The 13,603-nt window shown below is 39.7% G+C and overlaps 1 protein-coding gene across 4 annotated transcripts in view; it reads right to left on the bottom strand.

Annotated features, from left to right (window-relative positions):
• The window catches only part of PDE2A (phosphodiesterase 2A), a 1,131,360-nt gene that overhangs the window by 10,488 nt on the left and 1,107,269 nt on the right, over positions 1–13,603 (bottom strand). For all 4 annotated transcript variants that reach the window (XM_053708776.1, XM_053708774.1, XM_053708775.1 and 1 more), the window contains 2 exons: positions 9,763–9,801; positions 9,320–9,426 (listed from right to left, as the gene is read on the bottom strand). In XM_053708776.1, coding sequence (XP_053564751.1) covers positions 9,320–9,426; positions 9,763–9,801 — 146 coding nt within the window. The remainder of the gene's footprint in view (positions 1–9,319; positions 9,427–9,762; positions 9,802–13,603) is intronic.

A 13,603-nucleotide genomic window follows, 5' to 3' on the forward strand; every position in this document is an offset into this window, starting at 1 on the left:
CCACTGCAACTATGCATGCTCAGCCAGAGGAACGGGGATTACACAGATTTGTTCTCCTGTTAAATCCGGACCAAGAAACCAGAGATTCTCTTCTCTGGTGACTATCTCGGGTCCATCTGTCCAAGGGTATGACCTTCCGCAGGTCAGATGGGACAATTGTTACAACAGATGCCAGCCTTTTAGGTTGGGATACAGTCTGGAACTCCCTGAAGGCTCAGGGATAGTGGACTCAGGAGGAGACCCTCCTTCTAATGAATATTCTGGAACTGGGAGCGATATTCCATGCTTTTCAGACTTGGCCTCAGTTAGCAACTCTGAGGTACATCATATTTCAGTCGGACAATATCACGACTGTGGCTTACATCAACCATCAAGGGGGAACAGAAGTTCCCTAGCAATGTTAGAAGTCTTAAAATAATTCACTGGACAGAGACTCACTCTTGTCTAAAAGCTATCCCTATCCCAGGTGTTGAGAACTGGGAGGCAGATTTTCTAAGTCGTCAGACTTTTCATCCGGGGGAGTGGGAATTCCCTCCGGAGGGGTTTGCACAAGATCAAGCAGGAGAGTGCTTTGGTGCTTTTGACAGCGCCTGCGTGGCCACGCAGGACCTGGTATGCAGATCTGGTGGACATGTCATCCTTTTTCTCTGCTTCTGAGACAGGACCCTCTACCTCAGGGTCTTTTCAACCATCTAAATATAACTAATCTGAGATGGACTGCCTGGAGACAGAACGCTTGATGTTATCAAAGCATGGCTTCTCCGAGTCAGTAATTGATACCTTAATACAGGCATAAAAGCCTGTCTCTAGGAAAATTTAACATAAGATATGGTGTAAATATCTTATTGTTATGAATCCAAGGGTTACTCATGGAGTAAAGTCTGGATTCCCAGGATATTATCTTTTCTCCAAGATGATTTTGAGAAAAGGGTTGTCAGCTAGTTCTTTAAAAGGACAGATTTCTACTCTGTCTATTCTTTTGCACAAGCGTCTGGCAGGTATTCTAGACGTTCAGGCATTTGGTCAGGCTTTGGTTAGAACCAAGCCTGTGGTTAAAAATGTTGCTCCGCCATGGAGCTTAAAGCTGGTTCTTAAGGTTCTTCAAGGAGTTCCATTTGAACCTTTTCATTCCATAGATATCAAACTTCTATCTTGGAAAGTTCCTTTTTGGTAGCTATTTCCTCGGCTCATAGAGTCTCCAAGTTATCTGCGTTGCAATGTGATTCTCCTTATCTGGTTCTCCGTACGGATAAGGTAGTCCTGTGTACCAACCTGGGTTTTTACCTAAGGTGGTATCTAACAAGAATATCACTCAAGAGATTGTTGTTCCATTCTTGTATCCTAATCCTTCTTCAAAGAAGGAACGTCTATTACACAATTTGGACGTGGTTCGTGTTTTAAAGTTTTACTTACAAGCTACTACAGATTTTCATCAAACATTCACCTTGTTTGTTGTCTATTCTGGACAGAGGAGAGGTCAAAGGACTTCAGCAACCTCTCTGTCTTTTTGGTTAAAAAGCATAATTCATTTAGCTTATGAGACTGCTGGACAGCAGCCTCCTGAAGGGATTACAGCTCATTCTACTAGAGCTGTGGTTTTCACTTAGGCCTTTTTTAAATGTGGCTTCTGTTGAACAGATTACAAGACGGAGTCTTGGTCTGCGTTTCATACTTTTTCAAATTTAACAAATTTGATACCTTGCTTCTTCGGAGGCTATTTTTGGGAGAAAGGGTTTTTTACAGGCAGTGGTAACTTCCGTTTAAGTACCTGCCTTGTCCCTCCCATCATCCGTGTACTTTAGCTTTGGTATTGGTATCCCATAAGTAATGGATGATCCGTGGACTGGATACACTTAACAAGAGAAAACATAATTTATGCTTACCTGATAAATTTATTTCTCTTGTAGTGTATCCAGTCCACGGCCCGCCCTGTCACTTTAAGGCAGGTAATTTTTCCATTAAACTACAGTCACCACTGCACCCTATGGTTTTCCTTTCTCTGCATGTTTTCGGTCGAATGACTGGTAATGGCAGTTAGGGGAGGAGCTATATAGCAGCTTTGCTGTGGGTGGACTCTTGCAGCTTCCTGTTGGGAAGGAGAATATATCCCATAAGTAATGGATGATCCGTGGACTGGATACACTACAAGAGAAATAAATTTATCAGGTAAGCATAAATTATGTTTTTTATTTTGTCTTTTTTTTTATTTTTATAGGGCTATATTTTTGATAATTTAGTTTTTTATTTTTCGTAATTTAGTGTTTATTATTTTTTGTAATTTTAGATTTCTTTTATTTTTTTCGTAGTGTTAGGTTTTTTTAAAATTTGTTATTTAGATTTTTTTAATTGGTCATTTTTTTTAATTTTATTAGAATATTAATGTTAGGTAAATTTATAGTTTAATGTTAGGTTTATTTTTATTTCACAGGTAAGTTTTTTTATTTATTTTAAGATAGTTATATTGTAATTTTAATTTAAAGTTAGGGGGTGTTAGGTTTAGGGGTTAATAGTTTAATTTAGGGGGGTAGTTATCAAGCCGTCTACTTTTCTGGCTTCGCCGGCCCAATACGCCCGCCTAAGCTCGCCTCGCATCGCCGCCGCGGACCTGAAAAAAATACGCCTAAGTTATCAACTAAAGCTGTCAAAAAGCCGCGGGGCGATGAGCAGCGGACTGTGACAGTTATCACTCATCCGATCTCGCTGCCCTTCGGCTTTTTCCCAGCTTTATTGCTAGCCTGTCACTTAGCACTCACACTAAACTACACTGTTCTATCCCTATATCGGCGCCCCCGGAGCCTCCCGCAACTCAATAAAGTTACTAACCCCTAAACCGCCGTTCCTAGACCCCGCCGCAACTCTTATAAATGTATTAACCCCTAAACCGCTGCTCCTAGACCCCGCCGCAACTCTTATAAATGTATTAACCCCTAAACCGCCGCTCCTGGACACCGCCGCCACCTACATTATACCTAGTAACCCCTATCCTGCCCCCCCTACACCGTCGCCCTCTATTATAAAGTTATTAACCCCTATCCTGCTGATCCCGCACCTCTCCGTAACTAAATAAATAGTTTAACCCCTAAACCGCCGCTCCCTGAACCCGCCGCAACCTATATTAAACCTATTAACCCCTATCCTGCCCCCCCTACACCGTCGTCACCTATAATAAATTTATTAACCCCTAATCTGCCTCCCCTACACCGTCGCCCCTATAATAAATTTATTAACCCCTATCCTGACCCCCACTACACCGCCGCCACTGTAATAAAATTATTAACCCCTAAACCTAAGTCTAACCCTAACGCCCCCCTAACTTAAATATTAATTAAATAAATCTAAATAATATTTTTATTATTAACTAAATTAATCCTATTTAAAACGAAATACTTACCTATAAAATAAACCCAAATATAGCTACAATATAAATCATAATTATATTCTAGCTATCTTAGGATTTATTTTTATTTTACAGGTACCTTTCAATTTATTTTAACTAGGTACAATAGCTATTAAATAGTTATTAACTATTTAATAGCTTACCTAGCTAAAATAAACTGAAATTTACCTGTAAAATAAATCCTAACCTAAGTTACAATTACACCTAACACTACACTATACTTTAATAAATGAATCCTATTTAAAACTAAATACTTACCTGTAAAATAAACCCTAATATAGCTACAATATAAATAATAATTATATTGTAGCTATCTTAGGATTTATATTTATTTTACAGGTAACTTTGTATTTATTTTAGCTAGTTAGAATAGTTATTAAATAGTTATTAACTATTTAATAACTACCTAGCTAAAAGAAATACAAAATTACCTGTAAAATAAATCCTAACCTAAGTTACAATTAAACCTAAAACTACACTATCATTAAATTAATTAAATAAACTACCTACAAATAACTACAATTAAATACAATTACATAAACTAACCAAAGTACAAAAAATAAAAAAAGCTAAGTTACAAAAAATAAAAAAATAAGTTACAAACATGTTAAAAATATTAAAACAATTTTAAGCTACTTACACCTAATCTAAGCCCTCTAATAAAATAACAAACCCCCCCAAAATAAAAAATGCCCTACCCTATTCTAAATTAAATAAACTTCAAAGCTCTTTTACCTTACCAGCCCTTAAAAGGGCCATTTGTGGGGGCATGCCCCAAAGAAAACAGCTCTTTTGCCTGTAAAAGAAAAATACAACCCCCCCCCAACATTAAAACCCACCACCCACATACCCCTAATCTAACCCAAACCCCCCTTACAAAAACCTAGCACTAATCCCCTGAAGATCATCCTACCTTGTCTTCACTCAGCCGAGCAGCGATGGAACCGAAGTGGACATCCGGAGCGGAAGAAGTTAATCCTCCAAGCGGCGCTGAAGAAATCTTCCATCCGATGAAGTCATCATCCAGGCGGCGCTGAAGAAAAGTCTTCGATCCGGCCGATGTCATCTTCCAAGAGGCGCTGAAGAGGACTTCTAGCCGGGCGAAGTCATCTTCCAAGCCGGGTCTTGAATCTTCCTTCCGCCGACGCGGAACCTCCTTCTTCACCGACGGACTACGACGAATGAAGGCTCCTTTAAGGGACGTCATCCAAGATGGCGTCCCCTCAATTCCGATTGGCTGATAGGATTCTATCAGCCAATCGGAATTAAGGTAGGAAAATTCTGATTGGCTGATGGAATCAGCCAATCAGATTCAAGTTCAATCCGATTCGCTGATCCAATCAGCCAATCAGATTGAGCTCGCATTCTATTGGCTGATCGGAACAGCCAATCAGATTTTTCCTACCTTAATTCCGATTGGCTGATAGAATCCTATCAGCCAATCGGAATTGAGGGGACGCCATCTTGGATGACGTCCCTTAAAGGAGCCTTCATTCGTCGTAGTCCGTCGGTGAAGAAGGAGGTTCCGCGTCGGCGGAAGGAAGATTCAAGACCCGGCTTGGAAGATGACATCGCCCGGATAGAAGACCTCTTCAGCGCCTCTTTGAAGATGACATCGGCCGGATCGAAGACTTTTCTTCAGCGCCGCCTGGATGATGACTTCATCGGATGGAAGATTTCTTCAGCGCCGCTTGGAGGATTAACTTCTTCCACTCCGGATGTCCACTTCGGTTCCATCACTGCTCGGCTGAGTGAAGACAAGGTAGGATGATCTTCAGGGGATTAGTGTTAGGTTTTTGTAAGGGGGGTTTGGGTTAGATTAGGGGTATGTGGGTGGTGGGGGGGGTTGTATTTTTCTTTTACAGGCAAAAGAGCTGTTTTCTTTGGGGCATGCCCCCACAAATGGCCCTTTTAAGGGCTGGTAAGGTAAAAGAGCTTTGAAATTTATTTAATTTAGAATAGGGTAGGGCATTTTTTTTATTTTGGGGGGGGGGTTGTTATTTTATTAGGGGGCTTAGATTAGGTGTAAGTAGCTTAAAATTGTTGTAATATTTTTAACATGTTTGTAACTTATTTTTTTATTTTTTGTAACTTAGCTTTTTTATTTTTTGTACTTTAGTTAGTTTATGTAATTGTATTTAATTGTAGTTATTTGTAGGTAGTTTATTTAATTAATTTAATGATAGTGTAGTATTAGGTTTAATTGTAACTTAAGTTAGGATTTATTTTACAGGTAATTTTGTATTTCTTTTAGCTAGGTAGTTATTAAATAGTTAATAACTATTTAATAACTATTCTAACTAGCTAAAATAAATACAAAGTTACCTGTAAAATAAAGATAAATCCTAAGATAGCTACAATATAATTATTAATTATATTGTAGCTATCTTAGGGTTTATTTTACAGGTAAGTATTTAGTTTTAAATAGGATTCATTTATTAAAGTATAGTGTAGTGTTAGGTGTAATTGTAACTTAGGTTATTTTTTATTTTACAGGTAAATTTCTCTTTATTTTAGCTAGGTAAGCTATTAAATAGTTAATAACTATTTAATAGCTATTGTACCTAGTTAAAATAAATTGAAAGGTGCCTGTAAAATAAAAATAAATCCTAAGATAGCTACAATATAATTATTATTTATATTGTAGCTATATTAGGGTATATTTTAAAGGTAAGTATTTAGTTTTAAATAGGATTCATTTAGTTAATAAGAGTTAATTTATTTAGATTTATTTAATTAATATTTAAGTTAGGGGGGCGTTAGGGTTAGGGTTAGACTTAGGTTTAGGGGTTAATAATTTTATTACAGTGGTGGCGGTGTAGTGGGGGGCAGGATAGGGGTTAATAAATTTATTATAGGTGGCGACGGTGTAGGGGGGGCAGATTAGGGGTTATTAAATTTATTATAGGTGGCGACGGTGTAGGGGGGGCAGGATAGGCGTTAATACATTTAATATAGGTTGCGGCGGGTTCAGGGAGCGGCGGTTTAGGGGTTAATACATTTATTATAGTTGCGGTGGGCTCCGGGAGCGGTGGTTTAGGGGTTAATATGTATAGAGTAGCTTGCGGTGGGCTCCGGGAGCGGCGGTTTAGGGGTTAATATGTATAGAGTAGCTTGCGGTGGGCTCCGGGAGCGGCGGTTTAGGGGTTAATATGTATAGAGTAGCTTGCGGTGGGCTCCGGGAGCGGCGGCTTAGGGGGTAATAACTTTATTTAGTTGCGGCGGTGTAGGGGGGACAGATTAGTGGTGTTTAGACTCGGGGTACATGTTAGTGTGTTAGGTGTAGACAGCTCCCATAGGAATGAATGGGATGTCTGTCAGCAGCGAACTTGTACTTTCGCTATGGTCAGACTCCCATTGATTCCTATGGGATCCGCCGCCTCCAGGGGTGGCGGTTTGAAAACCAGGTACGCTGGGCCGTAAAAGTGCCGAGCGTACCTGCTAGTTTTTTGATAACTAGCAAAAGTAGTGAGAATGTGCCGCACTTGTGTGCGGAACATCTGGAGTGACGTAAGAATCGATCTGTGTCGGACTGAGTCCGGCGGATCGATGCTTTTGTCACAAAATTCTACTTTTGCCGGTCTCGAGCCTTTGATAACTAAGGCGTATCAGCCTCGCCACAAATATGCTGCTCAATTCCAGCGTATTTGAGGTTGACGGCTTGATAACTAGGCCCCTTAGTGTTTTGCAATGTGGGGGGGCTGACAGTTTAGGGGTTAATAGGTTTATTTAATAGCGGCAATGTGAGGGGCAGGAGGTTATGGGGTTAATAGGTTTATTTAGTGGTGACAATGTGGGAGGTCGGAGGTTTAGGGGTTAATAGCTTTATTATAGTGTCAGCGATGTCGGGGAGCGGCAGAATAGGGGTTAATAACTTTATTATAGTTCCGGCAATGTCGTCGGGAGCAGCGGAATAGGGGTTAATAACTTTTATTATTGTTGGCGATGTCGGGGTGCGGCAGACTTGTGGTTTATGTTAGGGTGTTAGGTTTAAACGTAACTTTTTTTTCCCCAAAGACATCAATGGGGTTGCATTACGGAGATTTTTCATTCCGCACTTCTGGAGAACAGAATTTGCTATTAAGAAAACTCTCTCTTTATAGCCTGCCTACTACAACCTATAGCCTATTATGGCCCATTTACAACAGAATACAGAGAGCTGATGTCTCTCAAAGGAATATTCTAATGAAAAAGTTACATGTTCTAATTTGTTACTGACCCTAGCTAATAATGTATTTAACCCCTACAAATGGGTTAAACTCATAGGTAAAATTTTTATAAAAAAAACCCTTAGCTTTGTGCACTTTTTATTGGTTTTTATATGTATTTTATTAAAACTGTATACAAAAACCACTATATATGTGCAATTTTGATGCTACCTTTGGACAACACATCGCTCCAGTGCAGGATTTGGATGTATCAGTGAGCTGGAGCAGTGTGAGTCTCCAGAACGTTCTTTTCAGCTTTAAGTGAGTACCCTGTGTTTACATAATTTTGTATGTTCGCTGCGGAATATGTTGGCGCTTAATAAATAAAGTATAATAATAATAATAATGTTCGATTGAACTACTGATATGCGCATGAATCACACTCTTTTATTCTTGAATATTTGCAGAATGTTATGAGACCCTAATCGGGATATTTGAAGAGCACTTATATTAGGACTGATTTGGACTGTGCTGCATTATATGGACACATTTGAACTTTCTAATTGAGACTCAAGTTTGTAATTTATTTTAGTCCCTAGCGCCCCCTAGGGATCCTCAGGATCCAAGCTACTAATAAAGTCCCACTTATTAGCTGGTAGTAATTTGTGGTGTCATATGAGCACACCTGATGATTGACTGCTGAGCCCTATTTGGCAGCAGCAAGGCTTAGAGTAAACAAGAGGGACTGTTAATGGGTTAAACACACAGTTACCTTGGGTGGAAAAGTTTTATACGATCGGGTTGATTGACACCCCCTGCTAGCAGCCAATTGGCCACGAATCTGCAGGAGGTGGTATTGCACCAGCAGTTCACAAGAACTGTTGGTGCAATGATAAATGCCAACAGCGTATGCTGTTGACATTTATCGAAGTGTGGTGGACATGATCTGCAATATCGGATCATGTCCGTCCACACAATAATAAATCGGCCCCTTTATGTACAAAAGCTCATAAATAGAATTTACAAGCAGTTAAAAATACAACTGGTGAAACCAAGTTTTCTTTCATAAAATGTAAGAAACCTCTTTTGAATTGCTTACGGCGCTAACAGGCAGGATATAACTTCTGGTTAGGATTTTAACATGTTATAAGTTATTGCCCTCCCCCCTCCAGAGAGGAAGATGAGACAACAAAATTCATATGTGCTGGACAGTTGTATGGTACTAATGATAAAGGCACCCTGCATGACTAAAATGGGTGAAAATAAGGGGTCAAATATAGGTGAGGAGGGTGGAGATTAGGAGGTGAAAACAGGAAGTGGTAGCATTTTGGAAAAGATCTTGGGAGCAGGAATCTCCCTCCCTCCCATGAGTTTTGTGGAAGTTCATGTTGCAGCTTTGGGGTGGTGGGTATTTGCCTAATTTTAGGGGGCTGTACGTGGTTGGTGGTACCTCCTGCTTGGAAGAGTGGGAGAGGTGTGGTCTGTGGGTGTGCTTGGTAGAGCTTGCCGGCACGTGGTTTTAGGTGGTTAAGCACCCTGGTTTTATGGTTATGTAAACTGGTTATTTATTGTATGCACATTTTCTAATAAAGTTGGGCTGCGGCCTCTTCACCCCAACGTTCAGTGAGTGGGATTGGACTCTAGGGGGTGGGGGTCACACATTACAGCAGCACACCAGAAGGAGCTTATGTGATACATTGTGATAATTCATGTTTTATTGTGTGAAATGTTGGTGCTGTCAGTAACCTCAGCAATTCCCAGTCTGCAGACTCACTTGTAAATAGGCATGGCGATGTGTTCCATAAAACTTATCTGCAGCTCGGGGATATACGCCTTCTCTCTGTCCATCATCTCACTCGGTCTGTTCCCCATGGCTTTTTCCTGCAGAAATGAAAGACCGTGTCAAGCACAGCAGAATAGTCATGAATCTGTGACAGTTATATCCCCAGCAGTTTAATATAATCATCTGGGACTGAGAGGCTGGAACTGATCTACCTTTGAATACACCATGTCTAGAGGTAATTTAGTGTCCATAATCATTACAGTCACATACAATGACAGGCAGTGGGGAGCTATGTGAAGGTTCAGAGGTGTTTGGAGTAATATTTAAGACTATGATACTTTTTTAATGTGTTCCCTGATTGTATTTAACCCTTCAGCATCAAAGTTATTTTCCCACATTGGTCTCTCTGGTATGCAAAGGGTTAAGGTACTTACTAGGTCTCCCTGAGAGAAGAACTCTTTGTAGATAAGTTCCTGAAACAACAGAAAATGATTATATAGCTCAGTATTCCAACAGGTCTATTAAACAAGTAAAAGACATGAAAGAGAGAAATTATAGTGTTTTACTTTTATATGTAAATGCAATTTCCCCCAACTTGTCATTAAAGGGACATGAAACCCGTCTTTTTACATACAATTTTAAACAACTTGCCCATTTACTTCTATTACCAAATGTGCTTAATTCTTTTGGTATCCTTTGTTAAAGGAGCACCAATGCACTACTGGAAGCTAGCTCAACACGTTGGGTGTGCCAACGACAAGAAGGATATATATGCAGGCACCAGCAGCTAGGTCCCCGTAGGTAATTGCTGCACCTGTGCTTACCTTCCTTGTTATGCTTTAACAAAGGATACCAAGTGAACAAGCAAATTAGAGAACACAAATAAATTGGAAAGTTGTTTGAAATTGAATGGTCACAATCATGACATTTTAATTTTGACTTTACTGACCCTTTAAATGATATCAATAATAATAGTGAAAATGGAATTGAGAATTAAACTTTCATGATTTACTGCTATTGTAAAATGTGCATTCTTATGCTCCTTTCTATTAGAGGATACTGAGGTAGGCTCGGGAGCGTGCATGTAATATTATCTGTGTCTTGCAAGACTCTTGCTCAAGGGCTGCAATGAGTATACTTTAAGTATGTACTTAGGTCATCTGTAACAGTTAAAAACATAGTGGCAAATACCTGTGCAATAATAATATGCTGTAACTCATTAGAAAATGTTATGTTTTAACAGCAAAAATATGAACAACAGAATAAGTAAAACACAGTCGTTCTTCATATCGTTTTTTTTTACAATCTTATTCTGCCACCTATTGGTAGTAATATATAATTGCAACACCAATCATTCTATGGGCATCTATACTATAATCGCGTTTGTAACGCGTCCGTCGCCAGTTGCGCATGCATCCTCAAAGGAATGTTGGCTGTGCGAGGCAGCCAAAAGAATGATGGCTGTGAGCGCAGCCAAAAGAATCCACCTGGATGCAGCATAGGCAAACCCGAAGCCTTAAAAAAAAAACAACAAAAAAACACGCAACCGCCTGCATGAAATAACGAAAAAACACGTAACCGCCAACAAGGAATACATAAAAAACACGTAACCGCCCGCACAAAGTATAACAAAAAAAACTAACCTCCCGCACAACGTATTAACAAACACCTAAATCGCAACCCCCCACATCGCAAAATAATAAAGTAAATAACCCCTAATCTGCACTAACATAATTAAAATATTAATCCCTAAAGTGCCAACCCCCCACATTGCAATAAACCTAACTAACCTATTAACCCTTAAACCGCCAAACCCCCACATCGCAATAAACCTAATTAACCTGTTAACATTTAAACTACCAAACCCCACATCGCAATAAACCTAATTAACCTATTAACTCCTAAACGCCAAACTCCCCACAACGCAAATAACTAATTTAATTACTAAGCCCCCTAACTTAACACCCTCTAAATTAACTAAATAAACAAAATTATCAAAAATTAAAAAATTTAACCTAATCCCTATGAAAATGAAAAAGCCCCCCCAAAATAAAAACAGCCCCTAAACTACCAATAGCCCTTAAAATTGCCTTTTGTAGGGCATTGCCCTAAGTTAAACCGCTCTTTTGCATTTAAAAAATACTAAGTCCCCCCTAAGAGTAAAAACTCCCCACCCACCAAACCCCCCAAAATAAAAAACCTAACACTAGAAAAATCTAAACTAACCATTGCCCCATTTGCATGGGCATTGCCTATTAAATTGCTAAAATTACAAAAAAAATTATAAATCCTAAGACTATGCCCCAAATAGGTACTCACCGTTCCTGAAGTCCGGTGGAGAAGGTCTTCTTCCAGGCGGCTTTATCATCTTCTATCTTCATCCAGAGCGAAGGCGGCGCGGAGTGGAGGTACGGAGCTGGCTTCCCCGATGTACGGATCCTCAGTGGCGGTGGTCCTCAGCGGCGTGGAGGCTCCTCCTCATGTGATCGTCCGTCGCAAACTGAAAATTGAATGCAAGGTACCCCATATTTATTGGGGTACCTTGCATTCCCATTGGCTGAAATTTTGAAATCAGCCAATAGGATGAGAGCTACTGAAATCTTATTGGCTGATTTGAACAGCCAATCGGATTTCAGTAGCTCTAATACTATTGGCTGATTTCAAAATTTCAGCCAATAGGAATGCAAGGTACCGCAAATTGAATGCGGTACCTTGCATTCAATCTTCAGTGTACAACGGACATCGGATAAAGAGGAGCCTCCACACTGCCGAGGACCACCATCGAGGACCACCGTCATTGAGGACCGCTGCTGAGGATCCATGCATCGGGAAGACAGCTCCACACTTCCGCTCCGCGCTGCCTTCGTTCCTGATGAAGATAGAAGATTATGGAGCCGCCTGGAAGAAGACCTTCTCTGCCGGAGTTCAGGAACGGTGAGTACCTATTTGGGCCTTAGTCTTTAAGGGCAGTAAAAGACTTGAATGCCCTTTTAAGGGCAATGCCCATACAAATGCCGCTTTAGGGGCAATGGGTAGTTTAGGGTTATTTTTGTGTTAGTTTTTTTTTATTTTGGGGGGTTTGCTAGGTGGGGGTTTTTACTGTTAGGGGATAACTGGTCATTTGTTTAGGTAAAAGAGCTGTTTAAAGGGATACTGAACCCAATTTTTTTCTTTCATGATTCAGATAGAATGTGCAATTTTAAGCAATTTTCTAATTTACTCCTATTATAAAAAAAAAATTCGTTCTCTTGCTATCTTTATTTGAAAAAGTAGGCATCCAGGCTAAGGAGCCAGCCAATTTTTTGTTTAGATCCCTGGACAGCACTTGTTTATTGGTGGGTGCATTTATCCACCAATCAGCAAGAACAACCCAGGTTGTTCACCAAAAATGTGCCGGCTTCTAAACTTACATTCTTGCTTTTCAAATAAAGATAGCAAGAGAAAAAAGAACAGTTGATAATATGAGTAAATTAGAAACTTGCTTAAAACTGCATGCTCTATCTGAATCACGAAAGTAAAAATTTGGGATCAGTGTTCCTTTAACTTAGGGCAATGCCTTACAAAAGCCTTTTAAAGGCTATTGGTAGCTTAGCATTAGATTAGGGTTTTTTTATTTTGGGTTGGATTTTTATAGGGGTATTAGTTAAGTTTTAAATTTTTTATTTTGGATAGATTTGTTTATTTTTTTCTGTAATTTTACATTTTTTATTTTGTGTAATTTTAGCTTTGGGGTGTGTAGTTTTGTTTTTAAATAGACTGCCCTCTGTGTAGGCTTATCACCTAGTACTTCACTAAAAGCCATCTGAAGTTGACGTGTTCTTGTTATTTTATCAACCTGATTTAATAATGTTCACTCATCTCTCCATTATATATTGGATCAACTGCGTAAAATAACATAGGAACTGGAGAGCTCTAGACAAAACATAGAGAGCATTGGCCTGCAGTTGACAGCCCATGTGGCCCTCTGGGTTCTCATGTAAAAGAACATCTGATTTGTAAGGCTTACCAGTTGGCAGCCAATCAGGGCGGAACTTTAAAACAATTCTAGTGGTGCTGATCACTCACCTTAGCATCTGCAAGTAGGTGCCTTGTTTCCAGCAATCTGAAGAAAACTCCTGACTTGGATTATTTGAGCTTGATCTGCAACTCATGACCTCCTGCACCTTAACTGGACTTTGTATACCTGTTCTGGCCTAGCTCTGCCTGGTCCCTGTATATACCCCACCACTTGTACAGATAGGGATATATACCCCACCACTTGTACAGATAGGGATA

Source organism: Bombina bombina, chromosome 3 (genome assembly GCF_027579735.1).
Source record: "Bombina bombina isolate aBomBom1 chromosome 3, aBomBom1.pri, whole genome shotgun sequence".
Lineage (NCBI taxonomy): Eukaryota > Metazoa > Chordata > Amphibia > Anura > Bombinatoridae > Bombina > Bombina bombina.